Here is a 22,095-nt window from a genome sequence, read left to right on the forward strand (position 1 = left end):
TATGCACCAGGAAGCTGCATAGTGAATTAACAACCACAGTTTAGAAGGAAAATTTATTTTAGGTAAGAATTCTGGATATTCATTTGAAAGCGCAACACAGAGTAAGAAAAATTAACTTTTCTCAGCCTCTCCAAACCAACCATGTGGACACAACCAAGAATTCAATTTGCAATGAATTACAAGTCATCACACACAAAACATTGGAATAGTCAGCCAGAAGAACCAGTGGGAATACACTTTCATAGAGCTGGTCAGAAAATGGAATCTCTGTAGGGTTCCCAACTGTCTAATCACACAAACCCAAACACCCTTGCCCCCCTCCCTTCCCCAAGGCCCTGCCCCTTCTTCGAGGCCCGCCCTGCTCACTCCACCCACCCCTCCCTCGCTCCCTCCCTCTTCCCCACCCTCATTCACTTTCTCTGGGCTGGGGCCAAGAGATTTGGAGTGTGGGAAGGGACTCCGGGCTGGGACAGGGGGTTGGGGTGCATGCTTTGGGAGGGAGTTTGGGTGTTGGGGGGGGGCCTCAGGGGTGTGGGAGGGGATGTTGCATGCAGGCTCTGGGAGGGGGCTCAGGCCTGGGGCAGGGGATGGGGTGTGTGGGAGGAGGTACGGGCTCTGGGAGGGAGTTTGGGTACAGGAGGGGGCTTAGGGCTGGGGCAGAGGGTTGGGGTGTGGGAGGGGGTGAGGAGTGTGGGCTCTGGCTGGATGGTGCTTACCTTGGGCAGCTCCCAGTTGGCGACGCAGCGGGGCTAAGGCAGGCTCCCTGCCTGCCCAGGTTCTGTGCTAGAAGCAGTCGGCACATCCCTGGGGGGCAGGGGTCTCCACGCGTTGCCAGCACCCTGAGCGCTGACTCTGGAGCTCCCAGGTCCCGCAGGGAACTGTGGCCAATGTGAGCTGCCAGGGCAGCCTGCCTTAGCCCTGCTGCACTGCCAATTGGGAGCCGCCCAAGGTAAGCGGGGCCAGGGGGCTCCATGCATCGCCCCCTCCACGTGCTGCTCCTGGAAGTGGCCAGCATGTCCCTGTGGCCCCTGGGGGGGACGGGGCTCCACGTGCTGCCCGCACCTGCAGGCACTGCTGCCGCAGCTCCCATTGGCCATAGTTCCCAGCCAATGGGAGCTGCAGAGTCGGTGCTTGGGGCACGGGCAGCGCACGGATACTCCCTCTCCTCCCAGGGATCAGGGGGATGTGCTGGCCACTTCCAGGAGTGCCGGGGGGTCAGGGCAGGCAGGGAGCCTGCCTTAGCCCCCCCACCATTGGACTCTTAGCAGCCTAAAATCTTCTGGTTTGGCGTCAGTGGCCTCGGGGAGATAGAGCCTGATTCCAGGAGACTCCTGGCAAAACTGGGAGGGTTAGAAACCCTAAATCTCTGTAAACCTCACCTAAACTCAACCACTTGTGCTAGGGTAGATGCAGGGTAACACCTTCAGATCAGTTTTATCAGGCTGAGTTAAGGCCTAGACTTGAGCTAAAGATGTTAGCCACTCCTCCTAGTGTAGGATGTTAGCCACTTCTCCTAGTGCAGATTCAGGGTAACATCTTTAGTGAAGTCTAGGCCTTAACTCAACCTGCTAAAACTTATCTGAAGGTGTTACCCTGCATCTACACTAGGACAAGTGGTTGCGTTTAAGTGGGGTTTAGATAGTTCATGTTGTCTAAGCCTGACCTAAACTTCATCATCATTTTTCTGGTCAAGGCAAGGCCTTAATCTAACACGTTCCCTTCGGGCCAAGTTAATGTACCAGAGCTTTTATTATGGACCAGAAAGTGCAAGTGGTTAGTATGCTCTCTGAATGCTACTCTAGTTATGAAGAACCACAGAAATGTATTTACATAATTTGGAAGCAGTAGTGCAAAAATATTCTGAAGCTCAGTAAAGACAAGCAAGTGACTCTTTTTTTCAGGACAGTGCAGTTTTCTTAGGACACAGAGTTGATAGTGAAGGAATCCATCCAGTTAAAGAAAAAATGGAACCTATACAGCTAGCACCGGCACTTAATAAAGTTATCCAGTTGCAAGCTTTCCTGGCATTAATACGTGATTGCTGAAGTCACCTTATACTCCTCTAAACTGTTAAAACATCTAACCGAATTGTTAAAAGGTAAAAATGGGGAATGTTAATAGAAATGGCAAAAAGAATGTGACACAGGTGCACAGGTATAAGAACCATCTGACTCCACTTTTTTCCTGTAATGCTGGTTTGTGAGACCTCCTCGTTGGAGTGGGAACTGTGATCTCACTCGGATTACACAATGACAGGGAGAAGTCTATTGTATACACATCCTACGCCCTGACAAGAACTGGTATTTATGCTCAACTAATAGCCCTTAAGGTGCAGTGTACAGAATAATGAAATTCCATGAACACCTGTATGGTAGAATGTATTAAACCTGATAGCTGACCATAAAACTTTACTTAAGTTCTTAGAACCCAAGGCTGTGTAGAGTCTGAAGTGATAGTATCTAGTTGGGACATTCCAAATCTTTCCAAAAAAAGACACAAAAATGAAAATGTCAGCATAGTAACTGAATAAAACCATGACATTGTACCAAGCCCAGATCCTGCAAGATTAGAATGGCTAAATTTGTAAAAGAAAAATACTATGTAATTTAATTTTATCTGTTAATTGTATCCACTTTCTATGTTGAGTGGAAAACAAGATTTCAGAAAATTAGTGTAGTATATATAACACCCATGAAATAATTAAACTGCTTTTAAAAGCAAACTTCCAAGTAAGACAAATTTGGGTTTGTGTCCTTTCACTCTTCTATTATGTATGAAGAAGGTCTGAAGGCTTTTGTGACCAACTAAGAAAATCCCCCCCCCCCTTTTTTTTTTTCTTTAAAAGTCAGATCTTGTCTATCTTGGAGATGCTATGGTTATGAACTAATGAAACTGTGACATAACACAAGAAATTAATACTAAAAGTTGAACAATTGACAAAGAAAGAGAATTATAGTCAGACTGTTTAAAAACACTGGTTTCTGTTTGCTTTTGTTAATGCCTACATAACCCCAACAACTAAAGAACACTTGGGAAAATAATTACTTTATTAAATATTCAATCTCTCAGCCCTTCAGTTAAGATGTAACAACTTGCAATAAACATCTTAGACTAAAAAGCCTCCAACAAACCCAAGAAAGTCTTGACACTTCTAGATTTAAGGTAAAAAGCAAGCAGCTCTTTTTTATACATCAGAGAGAAACACATTTTATTTCTTTTTTAGGTCACCTTTAAACGTTGTATGCAACAGTGTCTGGACACAGATTACTGATCTGCCTACTGATCTGCTTACTGATCTGACAGTTTGTTCTAACTGAATATCCTTGCAGGAGGGTCATGTAGTCAAGAGTTCTGAGAGTTTTGGTCTGAACTAGTCTCTCCTCATTAGAAATCACTTCAGCATTCTTGCTTGTGTGTAGTTGAATTAATCTCTCTCAATGACAAACAGTTTTTCTGATTCTCCTTTAGACCAGTAGTTTTCAATCTTTTTTTTCATTTGAAGACTCCTAAAAAATTTTGAATGGAGGTCCGCGGACCACAGGTTGAAAACCACTGTTCTATGGTCATGACAACCTTTAACAGACCCCTTAGACATAGTCTGCAGACCACGAGTTGAAAACCACTGCTTTAGACTCTTCAGCTAAAATTTTCAAAAGTGACTAATAATTTTGGGGAACCAATTTTGGATAACTTACAGGGACCTGATTTTCAGAAAGTGTTGACCCCTCACCTCTGAAAATCAGGCCCTTTTAAAGTGCCTTAAGTCAGACAACTCAAAATTAGAACCACCCAAAAATCAACAGTCCCTTTTGGAAACGTCAACCTTAATTACCTCTACTCCAAATACAACAGCACTAACCACAAGGCCATTGGGTTAGCTCAAGGAGTTCTAGTCTACCGTGCCAGGAATCAAACCGTTTCTTTCATGTGGTAGACTAAATCAATCAAGAGTCTCTTGCATGGGTGTGCAAGGCACTAATGATTTCATCTTTCAGTCTTTCTTTAGATATGTAAGGGCTGCAGGGTTGGACTGTCAGGGCTAGTCTCTGGAATAGGATTTTAAAACAAATTAATTCAACCCAGCAGAGAATTATGTCCTTCCCTTCCCCACTTCACTCCTCTCTTCTCCGCTCTTCAAAGGCTGAGGTGTACATAAATGTTTTCCCAAGTGAATTAAAAACTACAGCAAACTCAAAGGAATCAAACTCTAAACAAAATAGAAATAGAAAAGGCATAAAGTGGAAAATATCTGCCAACCCCATCTCTGAGATTCTGACAGAGGTTTAAAGAGAGACACTGTCCCTTTAAGAATTGCCTCAGCATGCCTGATCTCTGGGAACGATCAGAGTTGCAGCATAAACTGTGTGGATTGTAACTGGCAGACAGGAGGTTTCCTGAAGCCCACTATATTGTATATATTCAGAGAAGGAGTGAGCAATGGGAGGGGGGTGGGGTAGGAATAGGGACCCTCCACTCCTTAGAACTGTTAGGTTTCTCATTGAACCTCCAGGTTTAAAAATAAAACCTAGGAACAGGGAGAATTGGCTTCCCAAAGTCCTAGAGAGAATGAGTGTCTAACTTATATCTGTTTGAGAGAGGGACTGAGCTGCAAACCATGAGCCCAAAGCAGCCAGGAAATACTGCAGCAAGAGCCAGACCCACAGCTCAACCACAAGAGAACAGGTCAGTCTGGGATGCATGAGACTGGCTGAGGAGTTATATTTAGACAGGTAAACATACACAGTAGAAGAGATGGGATTCACACAGACCTAGCCATCTGCTTTTGCTGGGTACCAAGAGGAGCACCCACAGCAAAACCACTGAAGGGTAAGAATCTGCAGCCTAGAGCATCACCGAATATGAAGTTATGGCACAGACTGACAATCTGAGCACTTCTTCCCCATTATTCTAGGCATTCCCAGCCCCTCCATGTGGTTTTCATATTAAATGGAAAGGCTTTTCAGGGGTGTGTCCGTGTGAAATTGCAGTCTGAACATAGCTGCAATGCTGAGAGCAAGGTGCCTATGACAAAGTAGGATTGTACTCAGATGAAAGACCCCTAAAGAAAACCATCCTAGGAGATGCAGGAGGTGATGCTGACAATTCAGTAGGCAGTGCTTTCCCCTCTACCGCTTAATTCAGACCTGATACCACAACCTGGAGTTAAGGCCCTGCATTGCTGTGGGTGCCATCTTTCAGATGAGATGTAAAACTAGAGGCTTGGCTATTTGTGATACTTTTTGTAAGGGTTTAAATTCTTCTTGTTCCAGCCAAATTCCAACTAAATAATTAGATTCTCCTCATCTAAATTCCCCTATAGCTTCAACCAGATATGGTATTTTTCAATTCCTGTCCTTAAATAGTCAATGTTTAAATGTGGTTTAGACTGTTAAAAAGCTACCATGTTTTACTGTAGAGGTGGCTGCACTTCCAAGGATAAATTAAGTGAGCCCTATGTATATATTGCTTGTAGCATGTATTAGTTTCATCTTGGAAAGCACTTTGGGATGAAAGGTATTTTATAAATATAAGATTTATATAGCTACTCTGTGAAATGTGAAACTGCTGTGCTAAATAATGACAATCTGCTTCCGGCTGCCCCATCACTCCACCTCATTATACACAGAAAAGTTCACATAAGTTTTCTGGATTGGGATGTCAGAAGGGGCCATCAGATCATCTAGTCTAATTTCCTGTAGAATACAGGCCATAGAATTTCATCCAGTTACTCCTGTAGAGACCAATACCTTGTGTTTGGCTAAAGCATATCTTCAGAAAGGCATCCAGTCTTGATCTGAAGATTTTAAGAAATGGAGAATCCACCATTTCCCCCTTGGTAGTTTGTTCCAATGGTTAATCATCCTCACCATTAAAAATTTGTCTTAAATCTAATCTGAATGTCTGTGTTTAATTTCCAGCCATAGTTTCTTGTTATGCCTTTCTCTGATAAATTAAATAGCAATATAGTACCTGCGATTTTCCCCCCACGAAGGTACATAGACATCATAGTCAAGTCATTCCTTAATCTTCTGTTTGATAAGCTAAACAGACTGAACTCCTAAAGTCTTTCACTGTAAAGTACTTTCTCCAGCCCACAACCATTTTTGTGTCTCTTCTCCGCACCTTCTCCAATTTTTCAGCAAAGTCTGCATCCCTTTTATCAACAAGTTTATGTCCCTTCTCAATAAAAATATGAGCTGCAGTTAGTACAAATTGTTCTGCCTTGAAAGTTTTGGCTATTTGAATCCTGATTTTTAAAAGGATTACTGAAGTGCTTGTTGTGTGTTCCCAAGTTATTCTGAAATGGTTTAAGTGACACTGTCACTCAACTTATGATTAAGTTTTGCTTTAAAAAAATACAAAAAATCCTAATTAATAGAAATATGTCTATATGTTTATATTGATTTCAATAAACAGGCTATTTCTGATGATTTGCTCCCCTGCATTTCTGCAAATCCAACAGCATCACAGTAGTGCAGAAGAACTATACAGAATGTGAAACTTACCAGCCTTCTGATACAGAGTGAAATGCAAAGAGCATTAAAGGTGAAGAGTAACAGATTTGCTAACTCTTGTGAATTTTTGGAAGTCTCACAATATTTGGCATTTTACTAAGAGCCTCAGCTCCTGTAGACAAGTAATTACATGAGAATCTCAGCTTTCATGTAAAAGGTAAGTTTTTAGACCTTGCAGTTTCAGGAAAAAAACCTTGAAAATATTCTTTACACACTCCAAAATCTCAAAAAACAAAACAAAAACCCAGAAGGGAAATAAAAAGAACCCCAATTTAAAAGAAGCACATGATTTTAAAGGCAATCACACATTTTGGGGGGCTTGATTTAAGATTTTTCAAATATTTGAAGTTGGCAGTAATGAAGTGAACTAGACTGTAAAATCCTTTCAACGTCAATACTGAGGCGGGGATTAATAACGTGAAGACACTGTAGTTTTAAGTACCGCATATGATATTTATCTTAGAAAGAAGGTGAATTCAGGGCATGTTTAAAGAGAAGAGGGTGCTAATATTACAGCTACAAAGTGAGCTAGGAGGAAACTACTTTCCAACAGGAAGGAATCCCTCGCTGACACTCCTGGGCATAAAAACACACATGTGAGATGGAGCCTGGGAGCACAGGAAATCCACAGATGGAGAGAGGCCAGCTTGCCTATCCAATTCTGCCTCACACTCTGAATTGGCAGTTGGACCTCACAATGGTTTTCCTTCTGTATACTTGTCTAATTTCTTTAAAAGAAGAAAAATAAATTGTAACATACACTAGTTTCTGCCACACTTGGTAATTTATTCCATATATTGACTACGCTTGGTATATAAAGCAATGTCACCTTACTTCATATAAGATGATCACTAGGACAGTAGTGTAAAAAAGAACCTCTCTCTTTTCCTCCCATCCCCTTCTACTTTATTAACCCCTCCAGAACTTTGTAAACTTAGTCAGGCCTGTGTCTTTATTTTCTTTTTTCTAAAGGACATGCACTTTGTTTCTCTCCCCTTTTAAAACAAAACTTGTGTATGTGATAGAGGATGGACATGTGCCAGCAAGCAAAAAGTGCTATGACAATATGACAGCCATTTCAGATGGCCAGTGCATGGCCAGTGTGTATAAATAAGTGCATGCATGAGGAAGAGAGTGTAAGAGCAAGAGTGTTTGTGCACATGGGTGAGAAAGTCTATAAATGTAAACTGAAGAACAGGGTACTGCCAGTGTCCATGCACCCTGCATACTGGGTAGAGTAAGGGGATGTCTATACAGACGTGCAAAGGGAAAGAGAGCTTGTGTGTCCCTGCACATGTGCATGCCTGAGATTATTTATTCACCAAGGCTCATATGAAACTGGAGGGGGGAGACAGATCAATGTGTGTAAAAGAGTATGTCCTAGCACAAAAGAGAGTGTATATGTGTGCACAAGTGCATATGTTAGAAAACATACGTACCCATGTATATATTGGATGGGGAGAGATAGATTATACCGGTAAGCATAAGTGTGTTGGCACATGCAAGGAACATGTTGACGGGCATATATAAGAGTTCTTTGAGTGAGCAAGAGAGGAAGAATTGGAGCAGGTGGGAGCATGAACACTGGTACGTGCAGTGTTGTTCTGTGTGACACAGAAAGAATTGGTTCACATGAGAATGTGTGCGTTGGTGCAGGTGTGAGCATCCACACTTGCATGCCTAGGAGAGAAGAGGAGTGTGTGGGCACATGCATGTGTATGCCAGTGCTAGTGTGCATGTGAGAAAGGAGTGAGGTGTACATGTGTAAAAGTATGTGCATGTGCACACCCACAAATTCTATGCAGAGGTGGGGGAACAAGTGTGTTGTGTACACATTCAATCAAGTTTGGAGTAAGAGATTTTGTGCAAATATACATGTGACATTGCACAAGAGAATTAGTGTTCTGGTACAATGTCAGGATAAGACTAAACACGGGTGTTGGTACTCAGGCATATGAAAGCTATTACACATATTTATGCACAAGAGATTGAGAGTTCTAATGGGCATAGTTTTGGGAGCATGTGTGTTGGCATACATGAAAGAGATGGGACTATGTTGGTGCACGCAGGCACATAAACTGTCAGTACAATGGTGCTTGTAGAAAGCGTGTGGTGGTGCACTTGTGAAGCTGGTGCAGGAGAGAAAGAGAACACTGATGCATGATGATGTCATCATGTTGATGTGTGTGCAAGAACAGACATATGTATGTTTGCATTCTAATGTATATACAAAAAGGGTGTGTGCATGGATGTACATCATTCTGGGATGTATTAGCAGGAGTGTTGTAAGGAAGACACGAGACGTAACTAGGGGCCACCAAATGAAATGAATGGGTAGCAGGTTTAAAACAAATAAGAGGAAGTTCTTCTTTACTCAACCTGTGGAACTCCTTGCCTGAGGAGGTTGTGAAGGCGAGGACTATAACAAGGTTTAAAAGACAACTGGATAAATTCATGGAGGTTAAGTCCATTAATGGCTATTAGTCAGGATGGGTAAGGAATGGTGGCCCTAGCCTCTGTTTGTCAGAGGGTGGAGATGGATGGCAGGAGCGAGATCACTTGATCATTACCTGTTAGGTTCACTCACTCTGGGGCACCTGGCATTAGCCACTGTCGGTAGACAGGATACTGGGCTGGATGGACCTTTGGTTTGACCCAGTATGGCCATTCTTATGTAATTCTTCTGCTCTACTCTGTGCTGATTAGGCCTCAACTGGAGTATTGGGTCCAGTTCTGGGAGCCACATTTCAGGAAAGATGTGGACAAATTGGAGAAAGTCCAGAGAAGAGCAACAAAAATGATTAAAGGTCTAGAAAACATGACCTATGAGGAAAGATTGAAAAAATTGGGTTTGTTCAGTCTGGAAAAGAGAAGACTGAGAGGGGACATGATAACAGTTTTCAAGTACATAAAAGGTTTTTACAAGGAGGAGGGAGAAAAATTGTTCTTCTTAACCTCTGAGGATAGGACAAGAAGCAATGGGCTTAAATTGCAGCAAGGGAGGTTTAGGTTGGACGTTAGAAAAAACTTCCTAATTATCAGGGTGGTTAAGCACTGGAATAAATTGCCTAGGGAGGTTGTGGAATCTCCATCACTGGAGATTTTTAAGAGCAAGTTAGACAAACATCTGTCAGGGCTGGTCTAAATAATACTTAGTCCTGCCATGAGTGCAGGGGACCGAACTAGATGACCTCTTGAGGTCCCTTCCAGTCCTATGATTCTATGCGGAGAGTGAGGGGGTGCACAGGTGTCAATTTCCTCTCATTCAGGAGTTTGTGTGTGTTCCCATGCAGACTCATAAACTTTAAGGTCAGAAGGGACCATTGTGACCATCTAGTCAGACATCCTGCACATTGAAGGCAACAGAACCTCACCCACCCACTCCTGCAATAGGCGCATAACCTCTGGTTGAGTTACTGAAGTTCTCAGATCCTGATTTAAAGACATTAAGTTACAGAGAATCCACCATTTACTCTAGTTCAAACCACCAAGTGATCTGTGTCCCATGCTGCAGAGGAAGACAAAAAAAAAAAAACAACCCAACAACAACCCAACCCCAAACAAAAAGCCCCCCAAAAGCACAACCTCAGGGTTTATATGCTTGTATCCATAAACCATGACATAGGCACAAGGCAGACTTAGTCTGCTCAACAGACATTGACAGGAGGATGGGCTTGCTCAGCAGGATAGGTAATGGCATATACAGCCTTTCCACCTCTAGGTCACCAATTCAAATCCACCTCCTTTGTCATAACTGAAAGCTATAACCTAGTAAAATCAGTCAGCAGCCTTAGTCTAAGTGCCGGTAGACAAATATACTGAGCATAAAAACCACTATATATGATGCGTCTGTCCCAGCAGAGAGCCAATGATTGAATTAGTCACAGAATCGGAATTCTCTCACCAGGACAGGGGCACACTGACAGACAAGGTGGGAGAAAGGCAGTACTGCTAGCGCCCGGTTGTGGAGAAAGGACCTTAGTCTCCAGGACTCTCAGTTTGGTACCTTTCCCCCAAGATTTAAACGTACAGCAACACCACCCACTGGAGGTTCAGGCCTCCCAGAATGCCAGACACCTTCCTGCTCCTGGTGTCCAGTTTTCGAAGATGCCCTGAGCAATCGCAAGTCGAGAGACCCAGTCGGGGAGGGCTCAGACCAGACGAGGCCCTTTCCAGGGCCGCGCCAGGCTCCCGTTACCCCGCAGCTCCCAACACAACGTTCAGACGCCAGTTCGGAGAGCACAAAGTGACAGAAAGTTTCGCGCCCACCCAGGGCGTCTGGGCCACGGCAAACTAGGCTGGGGACGCGGGGCCAGGTCTGAGCAGCGCGCTCCTCAGCGGGAGACCCCGACCCACAAATCAAACTCCCCAGCAGCACACCCGAGGGGCAGCTCCTCCCGCCAGCAGCGCGGGGCCCGGGAAGTCCTGCCCCTCACCTGCCTGCTGCAGGGGTTGGCGGCGAGCTGGAGAGGACACAACAAAGCTAAGGGAGCAGGCAGGGCCGGGGGGAGCACACCAGCCCCACACCAGCAGCAGCTCCAGCTTTGTTCCAGGAGGGGAACGGCGCAAGGCTCCACCATTGCCGCCTCAGGGAGAGGGGCCGCTTCCCCCCGCCAACCCCATCCAACCTGCTTTTGGCCCAGAAACAGCTGCCTGCCCCTTTCCCTCTGCTACCCCTGCCCCGTGCCCCCAGCCCGACAGACGGCCGGGCGGAGTTCCCGCTCCCACCCCTCAGCGGCACCCGGCCCTGGGACTGCTCCCCGGATTTACAGCCCGCCCCAGTGCCTGGGGCTCGGCACCAAGAGGCTGGGCCGGAGAAGGGGAAGGGGCCGGCCGGAGCCCCCGGACGCGGGCTGACGGCCGGCCAGCCAGCCTGCCCCTCCCCGGGGCGAAGGGGGATTAAGGCACCAGGAAAGCGTCAGGAGGTGGGGGTGGCTCAGCCCAGAGCCCCCGGGTCTGCCCATGTCTGTGACACCCTCCGGCCAGCAAAAAAGGAGCACTGGCAAGCCCCATCCCAACCCTCGCTCGCCCCTGCTCAGCCCAGCCGCCTCCTACCGGCATCTGGTGGCTCCCTGTCAGGCTGCAGCTCCCAACCCTGACTCCGCAGGCAGCAGGTGAGTCCTGTTCCCGGGCACAGGGAGCCCGGCTGGGGGCGGCCGCTGCAATGTCAGGAGACCAGGAGGAGACGCACCTGCCCCCGGGGCTCACCGGCTCTCGCTGCCCTTTAGTCTTTAAATCCGAGGCTCAGCCGAGCCCCCCTGTCCCAGCAGACTTTGGCGCCCCCAGTGCCCGGCTCCTCGCTCAGCTGCGCCGCTGGAGGGGGGCTGCTCCCCGGGACCCGCTCTCTCGCTCTGCCCTGGCCGCGCTGGGGCTGCCCCAGGCTCTTCTCCCTGCAGCGGCTGGGACCGAACTTAACTTTCAGCCGGTTTGTGGCAGCTGCGATGCCGAGTGCAGGGGCCGGAGCTCAGCAAGCAGATCCCGGGGGCTCCGGCAGCCTCCGCCCCGCCTCCCCCACGCCCTGCGCCAGCCCCCGAGCCCGCCCCGCCTAGCACGGTGCGCAGCTACACAGAGCCTGGGATCCCCGGGGACTCCCGCCTCCCAGAGCCTGGGATCTCCTAGCCCCAGGGGATACCTTCTCTACAGCCCAGGATTTCACTACATCGCCAGCCTGGGATTCCCCCGCCCCCAGGGGCTACATCCTCTACAGACCGAGATCTCCTGGACACATTCAGTCCCCAATCCTGGACCCCCCTGCCCCCGAGGGACACACCCAGAGCCCCCCACTTGCCTGGGCCTCCATTCCCTTACGGAGACACCTCCCCATTGGGGTTTAAACTTCTTGTAAGAAGCCAAGCATGTCTAGAAGCCAAGCATCCCTCCCAATGTACATCCCCTCTCCAGAGCCCAGGGCATGACATCTTTCTCCCTACACCCTCTAGTGAAACAGACACCTTCCCTCATTCCCTCTGGGGCACCTGGCATTGGCCACTTTTGGAAGACAGGTTTCAGAGTGGTAGCCATGTTAGTCTGTATCAGCAAAAACAACAGTCCTTGTGGCACCTTAGAGACTAACAAATTTATTTGGGCATAAGCTTTCGTGGGCTAAAACCCACTTCATCAATAAGATGCCACAAGGACTCCTCTTGTTTTTGTTGGAAGACAGGCTACTGGGTTAGATGGACTTTTGGTCTGACCCAGTATGGCTATTCTTATGTTCCAAGATGCAAAGAAGTCTGGTTAGGGAATGCAGATCCATAGGCCAGTGACATTTTGGATTATGTACTATATATCCTGGACTAAATCTTGGGTAGTTTGGAGAGGAGGTTCTGGGGGGGCCATGGCTGTCCTGGGGCAGGGGTATCAGTGTGCAGCCGAGACCACCGCTGGTGCTCCAGGGGAAGGGGGTGGCGGCCTTAATCAGGATACACATTCAGAGTGCATTAGGATTCACACTCAAAGGTATGAATATCAGACTTCACATTCACAGTGCAATAGGTTCTACATATTAGTTTCCATATTCGGGACCAGAGTCTGTTTTCATTTATACTAGTATAAATTTGGAGGAGCTTCAAATTTAGCAGATTTACACTGGTGTAACTGAGATCAACATCTGGCCCTCAGGGTTACATACCAGCACACTAGTAGCAAGATTTACATTCCCAGCCTCTGAGTTCAGTGACACTTACACACAAGTGCAATAATACCAGGATTTGCAGTCTGGCATATTGGGATCCTCTCATCAGAGCTCCAGTATTAGGATTCCAACTTGCTAATACAGCAGGGGTAGCATACAAGTGCAAAGGTACAAGAATTGGGCTAGATTCTGATGTCAGGTACACCAGTTGAAATCCAGAATAACTCTGCAATGGAGTTACCCCAGGCATAAATCTGGCCCATTGGAATCATTCTATTTACACCATTTTTACCTAACTCAGAGTCTGGCTTAGCGAGTGTAATTTGAGGCACACACCCGCCCATTAGTGTCTGGTTTCAAACAGCTTTGAGCTTCTGTTCATGTTCAGAGAGGAAATATTTATCTGGGCACTTTTAGAGAAATAGGTAAACATCTGAATGCAGGATATATAGTAAAAAATAATTGAAGGTTTTGGCTGTCTTAATTTATGACCAAATAATCCAACATTTCCCATCACCGCACTCAGTTATACCTTCTTTCAATGTGAATTAGAGAGAGCAGAGGTGTGGCTGGGAATAAATAGTAACTCACTATTTTTGGTAGGAAATAAGGAACCATTGTCCTCAGGACTTTATAACAAGAAACATAATAGCTGTTATGGCGAATACCAACTAATTAGAGGGAAACACCGCCTCCAAATTGCACTGTCTGCTGTGAGTGGTGGGTGCCAGTTTTTCTCACCTGGAGCTAAATGTGTTTTATGAGATGGGATGTTGTTCCCTGTGTGTTTGCAGAACTTTAACTGTTGAGCATCCAGTCTCCAGAGAGCAAGGCACAGAGCATTTTGTTCACTAATACACACTGGGACTGGCTCCAAAGGATCCTCTTTCTGAGAAGGGGTGCTTCGCAGCGCTGAGGTATCAATTTGTACTGGACCATTTCGTGTGCTACCTAACTACTGTGCTGCCTGTCTACCATGGTCTGGGGAGGTCCAGGTGCAACTGGTTGTTAGGAGCTATTGGGCCAAAGCTCCACTACTGATGCTATAAGTGTGTAGTGTGGCTGATGTACTGCATAGGGACTCCTGGTGGGGGTGGTGCTTCTGTAAACCCCTGGAGACTGCAGTACACCTGGCTACCACTAGGGGAGTACTTGAGGGCAAAGGGAGAAGGCACAGAGCTGGGAATACATATAGAGGCTGCAGTAAGGCTACCTACAGAGGCAAAATATAGGGCTGGGTACACGTGTTTCTTGTAGTTGCCAGTCATTGTAGTCCATAGAGCACATGGGCTATCCAGTAGAGGAAAGAGAAGGGAATGCAGGTTTGTATGAAGTTAATTGAGAGCATATCACTCCCTGCTGCCACAGTCCTTCCTTACTGCCTCTGCTCCTGCTTCTTCAGATCTAACAAGAAGTAGGGGAGGTTTCTAATCCTGGTGGTAGTGGTGGGTGTCAGGTACAAGAGGAAAGAGTTCTGAGCCTGGACAGTTGTGTGTGTTTGTTTGTGCATAGAGAGGGGTGTGATGTTCTGGGCCTGGGGGGGTACTGGGTGGGAGAGAGATTGGCACTGAGGGAGTGGTTCTGAGCTGTGAAGAGGTTGATGCAATGAGGCAGGCTTCTCAGCCTGGAAGGAAGAGGGGTGTATGAGTGGGGAGGTTCTGAGCTGGTGGAGGTTGGAGAGAGCTGGGGAGGTTTGGGGAGGTTTTGAACTGGGAAGGGAGCAGTCAGGGCTGGTAAGACTGAGTGCAGGGAAAGAGAGTGGTTATGAATGAAGATGTGGATGAATTGGTGAGGCATGTGTGTGAGTGGTGGACACAGTAGGGAAGATGATAGGGGGTGATAGAGGGATACACGTGTATTTTTCCAACCCAACCCCTTAGTGTAAAGTGTCCCAGTTTTTCATTCTGAAAGGGGAAGGGGAAGAGGGTATCTCTTTGTCTTTCCACTGCCCACAAACCTCCCTTATCCCCCACTAAAATGCTTTGCTGTGATACCCTGACCATAACATCCTAGTTTTTGTACTTTAAAAATATGATCTACTTTTGGGGGGTTTGGAGGGGGAAGTACACTTACTACCTGGAGCCTCACCAGCTACTTTGGGCCCTCGCCACAAGTGAGATTTCCACTTCTGTAAAATCCATGGAAGATGTCCAAACTCATCTAAAGAGTGGGATGACTGCTGCTTGGTTTAAAAAGCCTCACCAGTCAAAACTGAAACTGTGAGGAGAGTGAACTTTGTCCCATGACTAGAGACTGGGATGTGAGTGATAATGAGAGGGGACAGTGTCACAACAGATCTATGCTTTGTATCAGCAGGATTAGGAAGCCTGCTGCATCACACCATTTGTAGTGAATGATTTAACTCTTACAGTACCCGGGAAGAGTACAAGTCATGTTCAGTTCTTCTGTCCTCCCTCTCTCCCAAATGCCATAAAAGTCATGTTTTCCCCACACCACCCTTTCTCTTTCACCAAGAGAATGGACACTGCCCCCTTACCCCCAACATGAATGAGAATGACCTAAGCTGCAGAAAGAGGGAGGGGAGGCTTCTGAGCAATCTGTGTTCAGAAAGAGATGAGACACTTAGACCCACTTGATAAAAGAAAGACATATAAAAAGTATATTGAATGTAAGTCCCTCTCTTTATGCAGCATGAATCTACAGACTCTGTTTTAATAATCTGTACATCCAAAGATGCTAAAAAATATGAGATTGAGACCTTATCATCAGAGAGCAAGCAACACATCCCCAAAGTACCTTTAGCTAAAGTTAGGCCCAGAGGGGTATTTCTGTGGTCCTCTTGAGCTTCGATCTCTTGGGCAGTTTCTCTGTCAATTTAGCGTCTGTTTGATAAGATGCCCCCTCTCCAGCCTCATCAAATCCCATTTCAGGCCCATGTCCACTCAGAGCTACATTTAACATTTTACTTGTACCTTTCTTTACACTTCCTTTTACTGGGACTGATGCTTTGTTTTTAATTCCCATCCACCCTTCTCTCTAGGTTGGAGACTGGTAGCAGGAGGCAGGTTAAGTGAAAAGGGCAGGTTGTGACGATCTGTGAGAGTTTCCAATAGCAAAGGATGAGAGAGAAGATGGGACTTACAGAATCATTGAAATCAGAGCTGGAAAAGATATGTCCAGCTCCCTGCCAAAGCAGGACTCATTCCAGACAAGATACCTGACTTGCCTTGCCTCTCTGGTATTAAAACCTTCACTGCCCCACACCCATCTTCTTTACTTGCCCCTGCAGCCCCCTAGCATTCTACATATTCTCAGCTGTTATCCACATGGGAACCGGATAGTTTCCCATAGGCTTAAAACTCATGACCTGGGAATTTGTGGTGCTCCACAAAAAGAAATTTCAGTTAAATACCTGGAAATATTTCCTAATGTTGACGTCTATTAAGCTGTGGAATAGGCTCCCCAAAGACATAGCGGAAGCTCCATCCCTTGAGTCATAAGAACAGGAGCAGAGCATGGGAGAATATATTATAGGGAACATTTCTGCACAAGTCCCTGAGGACATGTGGGAAGGAATGGACTAGAACGTTTAAATTGTTTGTAGTTCTAATTGGTATGAACTTACAATGGCTTTTCCAGCCCCCAAGCGTAACCTTACTCATTAAAACACAATCTCATCCACTGTCAATTGAAAAAGGATTCTTCTTGGCAATCGTCACCAAGGGCTGGTAAAGTCTGTTCTGAATTCTGGAAGGCAGATGTGAGGAGAAGCAGAGGCCAAATGGAGGCTCCATGGGTCAGGCAGGACTTGAATCAGATAAACTACAGTATATGCTTTGGCTGTTGCACTTAATTGGCTCAGAGTTCACCTATATGTATCAGTTGCATCCACACCTTTTCAGATAGCACCAGCCTCCAGAAATATAGACCATGAAGGGTCACGGCAACTTTCTTATCAAGAAATCTTTGCAGCTATATGTCATATAACTTTTCCAGAGATAGAGGCTTTTCTCTTTCCTCCTCTGGGTGATGTGCTACTCTGTTCCCTGGAAGGATTCCCTGGGACTGGGAGACATTTCCCTCAGCAGGCTGTTCCCAGGAAAGTCCAGGTTGGCAACTTGCCAGGATCCAGAGATTTACAACTATTTTGCATAAGGTTTTGCACTTGGAGCTAGATGGAGACACAACCAATAGTGTTTGTTCACACTCATATCTTCCTTGAGAGACAGCTTGTTGTTTACATTCACCAGCTGTAAAATCTATGGCCCATCTGCTTTGCCCTTACCGGACAGTTACAGGGGAAGGGCAGTTGTGGGAAGCACATTAGGACTCCACAGGCTGCTTGGGGCCTTGAGTTGCCCTTTGGCCACCCTGGTTCAGAAGCACCATAAAGACATATGGGGTACAGGAGCTTTGTCCTGCCCCACCCCCCCCCCCTGCTTGATCACCAAACAAAGGGAAAAACACAATTGTTAAGTAATTACCAAACACCTAGAAAACAGAGTCATTAGCAACCTTTTAAATGAATTCAAGATTAAAAGACTCTGTCGTAGCCAGATGAGATCCAGGAGAGTAAGTTGTCTCTCGCTATTGACTTGCCCAGCATCATACACTAACCCTGTAGCAAAGCTGGAAATAACATGCAGAGCTCTCGATACCCAGGTCTGTGCTTTAGTCATTAGACAAGCTCCTCTCTGTGACCATTACAATGGAGTTTGTGGGTTCAACAGTCTTCCTCTACCCCAAATAGGAAGCCCCAGGTCATGTGGCAACTGAAATGGAAAGGGTAAAACAAAGAAATTTCCAGAGAACACTGCAGGTTCAGTGCCAAGTGAAGGACAAGAATGGATAGATGGAGTTGTCCATACACAGGGAACTAGTGTTTCCTCACTCATTTTTTATTGCAATTGATTCTTGGGCTCAATTCACTGGTGGAGACGCCCGTGGCAGACTGGGCCAGACACATCTCAGATGCCACAGAGGTCTCACAGACCCTAAGGCATATAAAAGATTATCATTCCGGCAGATTTCTACCTTAGTCCAAAAAACGTATCCTCTTTCTCTCTGATTTTAACAAGAGACATAGTGGGTATTTCTGTATCACAGCCTTAGAAAGTGGGAGTAGGCAAACATTGCCAGGTAAATAATAGGGGTCCAAAACTTCAGGATCAACACATAACAGGGGGTTACACTGAAATTGTGGAGGCAGAGATGCTTTCACTCCCCTCTGGAACAAAAGACCCCTCCCCACAGTCTGGAAAAGCTTCCCAGATCACTCCCTTTCCTGCATTCAGAGACAGATCTCAGGATAACAAGGACAACTGGGTGACAGGACATAAGAATTGCCATACTGGATCAGACCCAAGGTCCTGCCAATCCAGTTTCTTCTCTCTGACAATGATCAGCAACAGATGCTTCAGAGGAAGGTGTAAGAACTTTGTAGCAGGCAGATGTGAAACAATCTGTTCTCCACATAGGTCTCATCCTTATCTCTAACAGCTAGAGATTGGCTTAAGTCCCAAAGCAGGAGGTTTAATATCCCTTCCAAAATTAGAACATAAGAACTGACATAATGAGTCAGACCAATATTCCATCTAGCCCAGGATCCTGTCTCTGATAGTAGCCAGTACCAGAGCTTCAGGGGGAGTGTACTTAACAGGGCAGTTGGAGAGATTTGCCCCATCTTCCCATCCTAGCTTCTGGCAGTCAGGTTAGGGTTGCCTTGAACATTGGGCTGCATCCCTGATCATCTTGGCTAACAGCCATTGATGGACCTATCCTCTATGAATTTATTTAGTTCTTTTTTGAACCCCAGTTATACTTTAGGCCTTCACAATAGCCCTTGCCAATGAGTTCCACAAGTTATTTGTGAATTATGCAAAAAAGGACTTTCGTTTGTTTGTATTAAATCTCCTGAATAGTAATGTCATTGGGTGACCCCTGGTTTTTGTATTGTGGGAAAGGGTTAATAGCTTCTCTATTCACTTTTCCCACACCATTCATGATTTTATACACCTCTGTAAAAAGATTCTCTCTGGGTGCCTCCCCCCGGCATGCCCAGTTATCACAGAATCATGGAACCATAGGGTTAGAAGGGACCACAAGGGTCACCTAGTCTAACCCCCTGCCAAGATGCAGATTTGTTGTGTCTAAACCATCCAAGACAGATGGCTATCCAGCCTCATTTTGAAAACCTCCAGGGAAGGAGATTCAAGGAGTTCCCTAGGTAGTTTGTTTCATTGTCCTACTTTCTTACAGTTAGGAAGTTTCTCCTGAGATTTAATCTAAATCTGCTATGTGGTAATTTGAACCCATTGCCTCTTGTCCTTCCCTCTGTGACAAGAGAGAACATTTTTTCTCCATCTTTCTTATGGAAGCCTTTCAAGTATTTGAAGACCATTATCATATTCCCTTCTAATCTCCTCTTTTCCAAACTAAACATACCCAGTTCCTTCAGAATTTGCTCATGTGGCTTGCATTCCATCTCTTTGATCATTTTTGTCATTCATCTCTGGATCCTTTCCAGTTTCTCTACATTCTTTCTATACAGAGGTGACCAAAATTGGACACAGTACTCCAGCTGAGGCCTAACCATCATCAAGTAGAGTGGTACTATCACCTCCTGAGACTTGCATACTATACCTCTGTTTATGCAACCCAAAATTATATTTGCTTTTTTTGCGACAGCATTGCATTGTTGACTCATCTTGAGGTTGTGATCCACCATAACTCCCAGCTCCTTCTCAGCAGTGCTGCTGCCAAGCCAGTTATCCCCCATTCGGTACTTGTGCATTTGGTTTTTTTTCCGTAAGTGTAGCACCTTCCATTTGTTTTTGTTGAATTTGATTTTGTTGTCTATAGCCCAGTCTTCCAATTTATCGAGATCCGTTTGAATTTTAGTTCTATCCTCTAAAGTGTTTACAACTCCCCAGTGTTGTGTCATCTGCAAATTTGATCAGTATGCTCTCTATTCCTACATCCAGGTAATAATAGAGATGTTAAATAACACCAGACCCAGAACAAATCGCTGTGGAACTCCACTTGAGACCTCCTTCCAATCTGATGTCATTCCATTAATAGCTACTCTTTGTTCGCAGTTGTTTAACCAGTTATGTTCCTTAACTGTAGTTCTACTGAGCTCACCTTTCTCCAGTTTATGAGAATTACATGTGGGCCTGTGTCAAAAGCCTTGCTAAAGTCCAGGTATATTACGTCTGCCACATTCCCTCTATCCAACAAACCAGTTACGTTGTCAAAGAAGGAAATCAAGTTGGTTTGGCATGATTTGTTCTTTGTAAACCTATGCTACCTGCTAGTGATCATCCCTTCATACTCCAGGTATTTGTAAATTGGATGTTTTATACCTTGCTCTAGTAGCTTTCCAGGTATCAACTGATCTATAGGTCCCTGGCTCCTCCTTTCCCCCCTTTTTGAAGATGGGCACTACTTTAGCTCTTCTCCAATCTTCCAGGACCTCTCCTGTCATCCATGAGTTTGCAAATATTATTGCCAGTGGTGCCGAGATTTCTTCAGTTAATTCCTTCAGCTCCCTGGGGTGAATAGCATCAGGCCCTCCTGACTTGAATTCATTCAAATTAGAGAGATCTCTGACATGTTCTTTACTTATCGTGATCTGCATCTTTTCTCCTTTATTGTTTTTGATAACTTCGCTAGTTGTCCAGTCACATGTTCTTTTTTGTGGAAGACTGAAGCAAAGTAGGAATTGAATACCTCCGCCTTCTTATCATCTTCCGTTACCAGCTCACCTTCTCCATTAAGCCGCAGGCCCACACCATCCCTGATCATTCTTTTTTGTCACAGGGTTGGTCCAGTACAGGCCACAGCCTCTTAATCCTTGTAGTGGGCTCTGCCGTTGTGGGCCTGCTTAGCTTACAGGTGGGGGACAAGCAAAAGTTCAGTTTCAGCACAAAACAAACCCCTGCTAAACTCAATAAAAAGCAAAAATGTCCAAGGCATCACCTTATTTTGTTGGAGTCCTTATGGCTGGGTAGCCAAGTCACGCTTTGTCTACACTTAAAACGCTACAGCTGTGCCGCTGTAGCACTTCAGTGTAGACACTACCTATGCCAACGGTTGGGGTTTTCTCATTAGCGTATGTAATCCACCTCCCCAAGAGATGGTAGGTAGGTCAACAGAAGAATTCTTCCGTCGACCTAGCATTGTCTACGTGGGGATTTAGATCGGCTTAATAATGCCACTTCGGTTGTGGATTTTTCACACCCCTGACTGATGTAATTAAACCAATATAATTTTCTAGTGTAGACCAGGCCTCAGTCTCTCCTTTACTGGCTCAACCCTGGGGTTTGCTGGACTCCTCACACAGCTGGCAGGGGTGTGTGTCTGGATTCTGGCAGTAGAGGTCCTTTTGCTGTCTCAGGAGCCACTCCAGTGGTCCAGCTGCTCACTTATCAGGGCTTCCCCTGTTGCAGGCTGCAGCTTCCTTCTTGTAAAGCCCTCCTCCCTAACATACTTGACTGGCAGGGCTGCTTTATCACATACAGCCTCACAAGCCCCTTTCCTGTCAGTGCAGGGTTTATACACCTCCTCCCAACCTCTATCATATTCCCTTTTAGTTGTTTCTTTTTTAAGCTAAACAGCCCTAATCTTTTTAGTCTGTTCATGTCTAGAAGCTGTTCCATATGCTTCAGCATCTTTGTTGCCCTTCTTTGAACCTTTTCCAGTTCCACTATATCCTTTTTGAGATGGGGCAACCAAAACTGGACACAGTATTCAAGGTGTGGGCACACCATGAATTTATCTAGTGGTATTATGAATAGTTTCTGTCTTATATTCTTTCCCTTTCCTTACAGTTCCTGAGATTGTTAGCCTTTTTGACTGCTGTTGCGTATTGAGCTGAAGTTTTCAGAGAACTATCTATTGTGACTTCAAGATCTCTTTCTTGTGTAGTCACAGCTAATTTAGAACCAATCATTATCTATGTGTAGTGGTGATTATTTTTTCCAA

At 45.6% G+C, this 22,095-nt stretch overlaps 1 protein-coding gene across 1 annotated transcript in view; it reads right to left on the bottom strand.

The window, feature by feature from the left end:
* Positions 1-11,682, bottom strand: part of WNT5B (Wnt family member 5B) — a 95,749-nt gene extending 84,067 nt beyond the window's left edge. Inside the window, exon 1 of the mRNA XM_074938978.1 lies at positions 11,571-11,682. Within this exon, the coding sequence (XP_074795079.1) occupies positions 11,571-11,576 (6 nt within the window). The 5' untranslated portion in view covers positions 11,577-11,682. The remainder of the gene's footprint in view (positions 1-11,570) is intronic.
* Positions 11,683-22,095: the final 10,413 nt, after the last annotated feature.

Source organism: Natator depressus, chromosome 1 (genome assembly GCF_965152275.1).
Source record: "Natator depressus isolate rNatDep1 chromosome 1, rNatDep2.hap1, whole genome shotgun sequence".
In the NCBI taxonomy this organism is placed as follows: Eukaryota; Metazoa; Chordata; order Testudines; family Cheloniidae; genus Natator; species Natator depressus.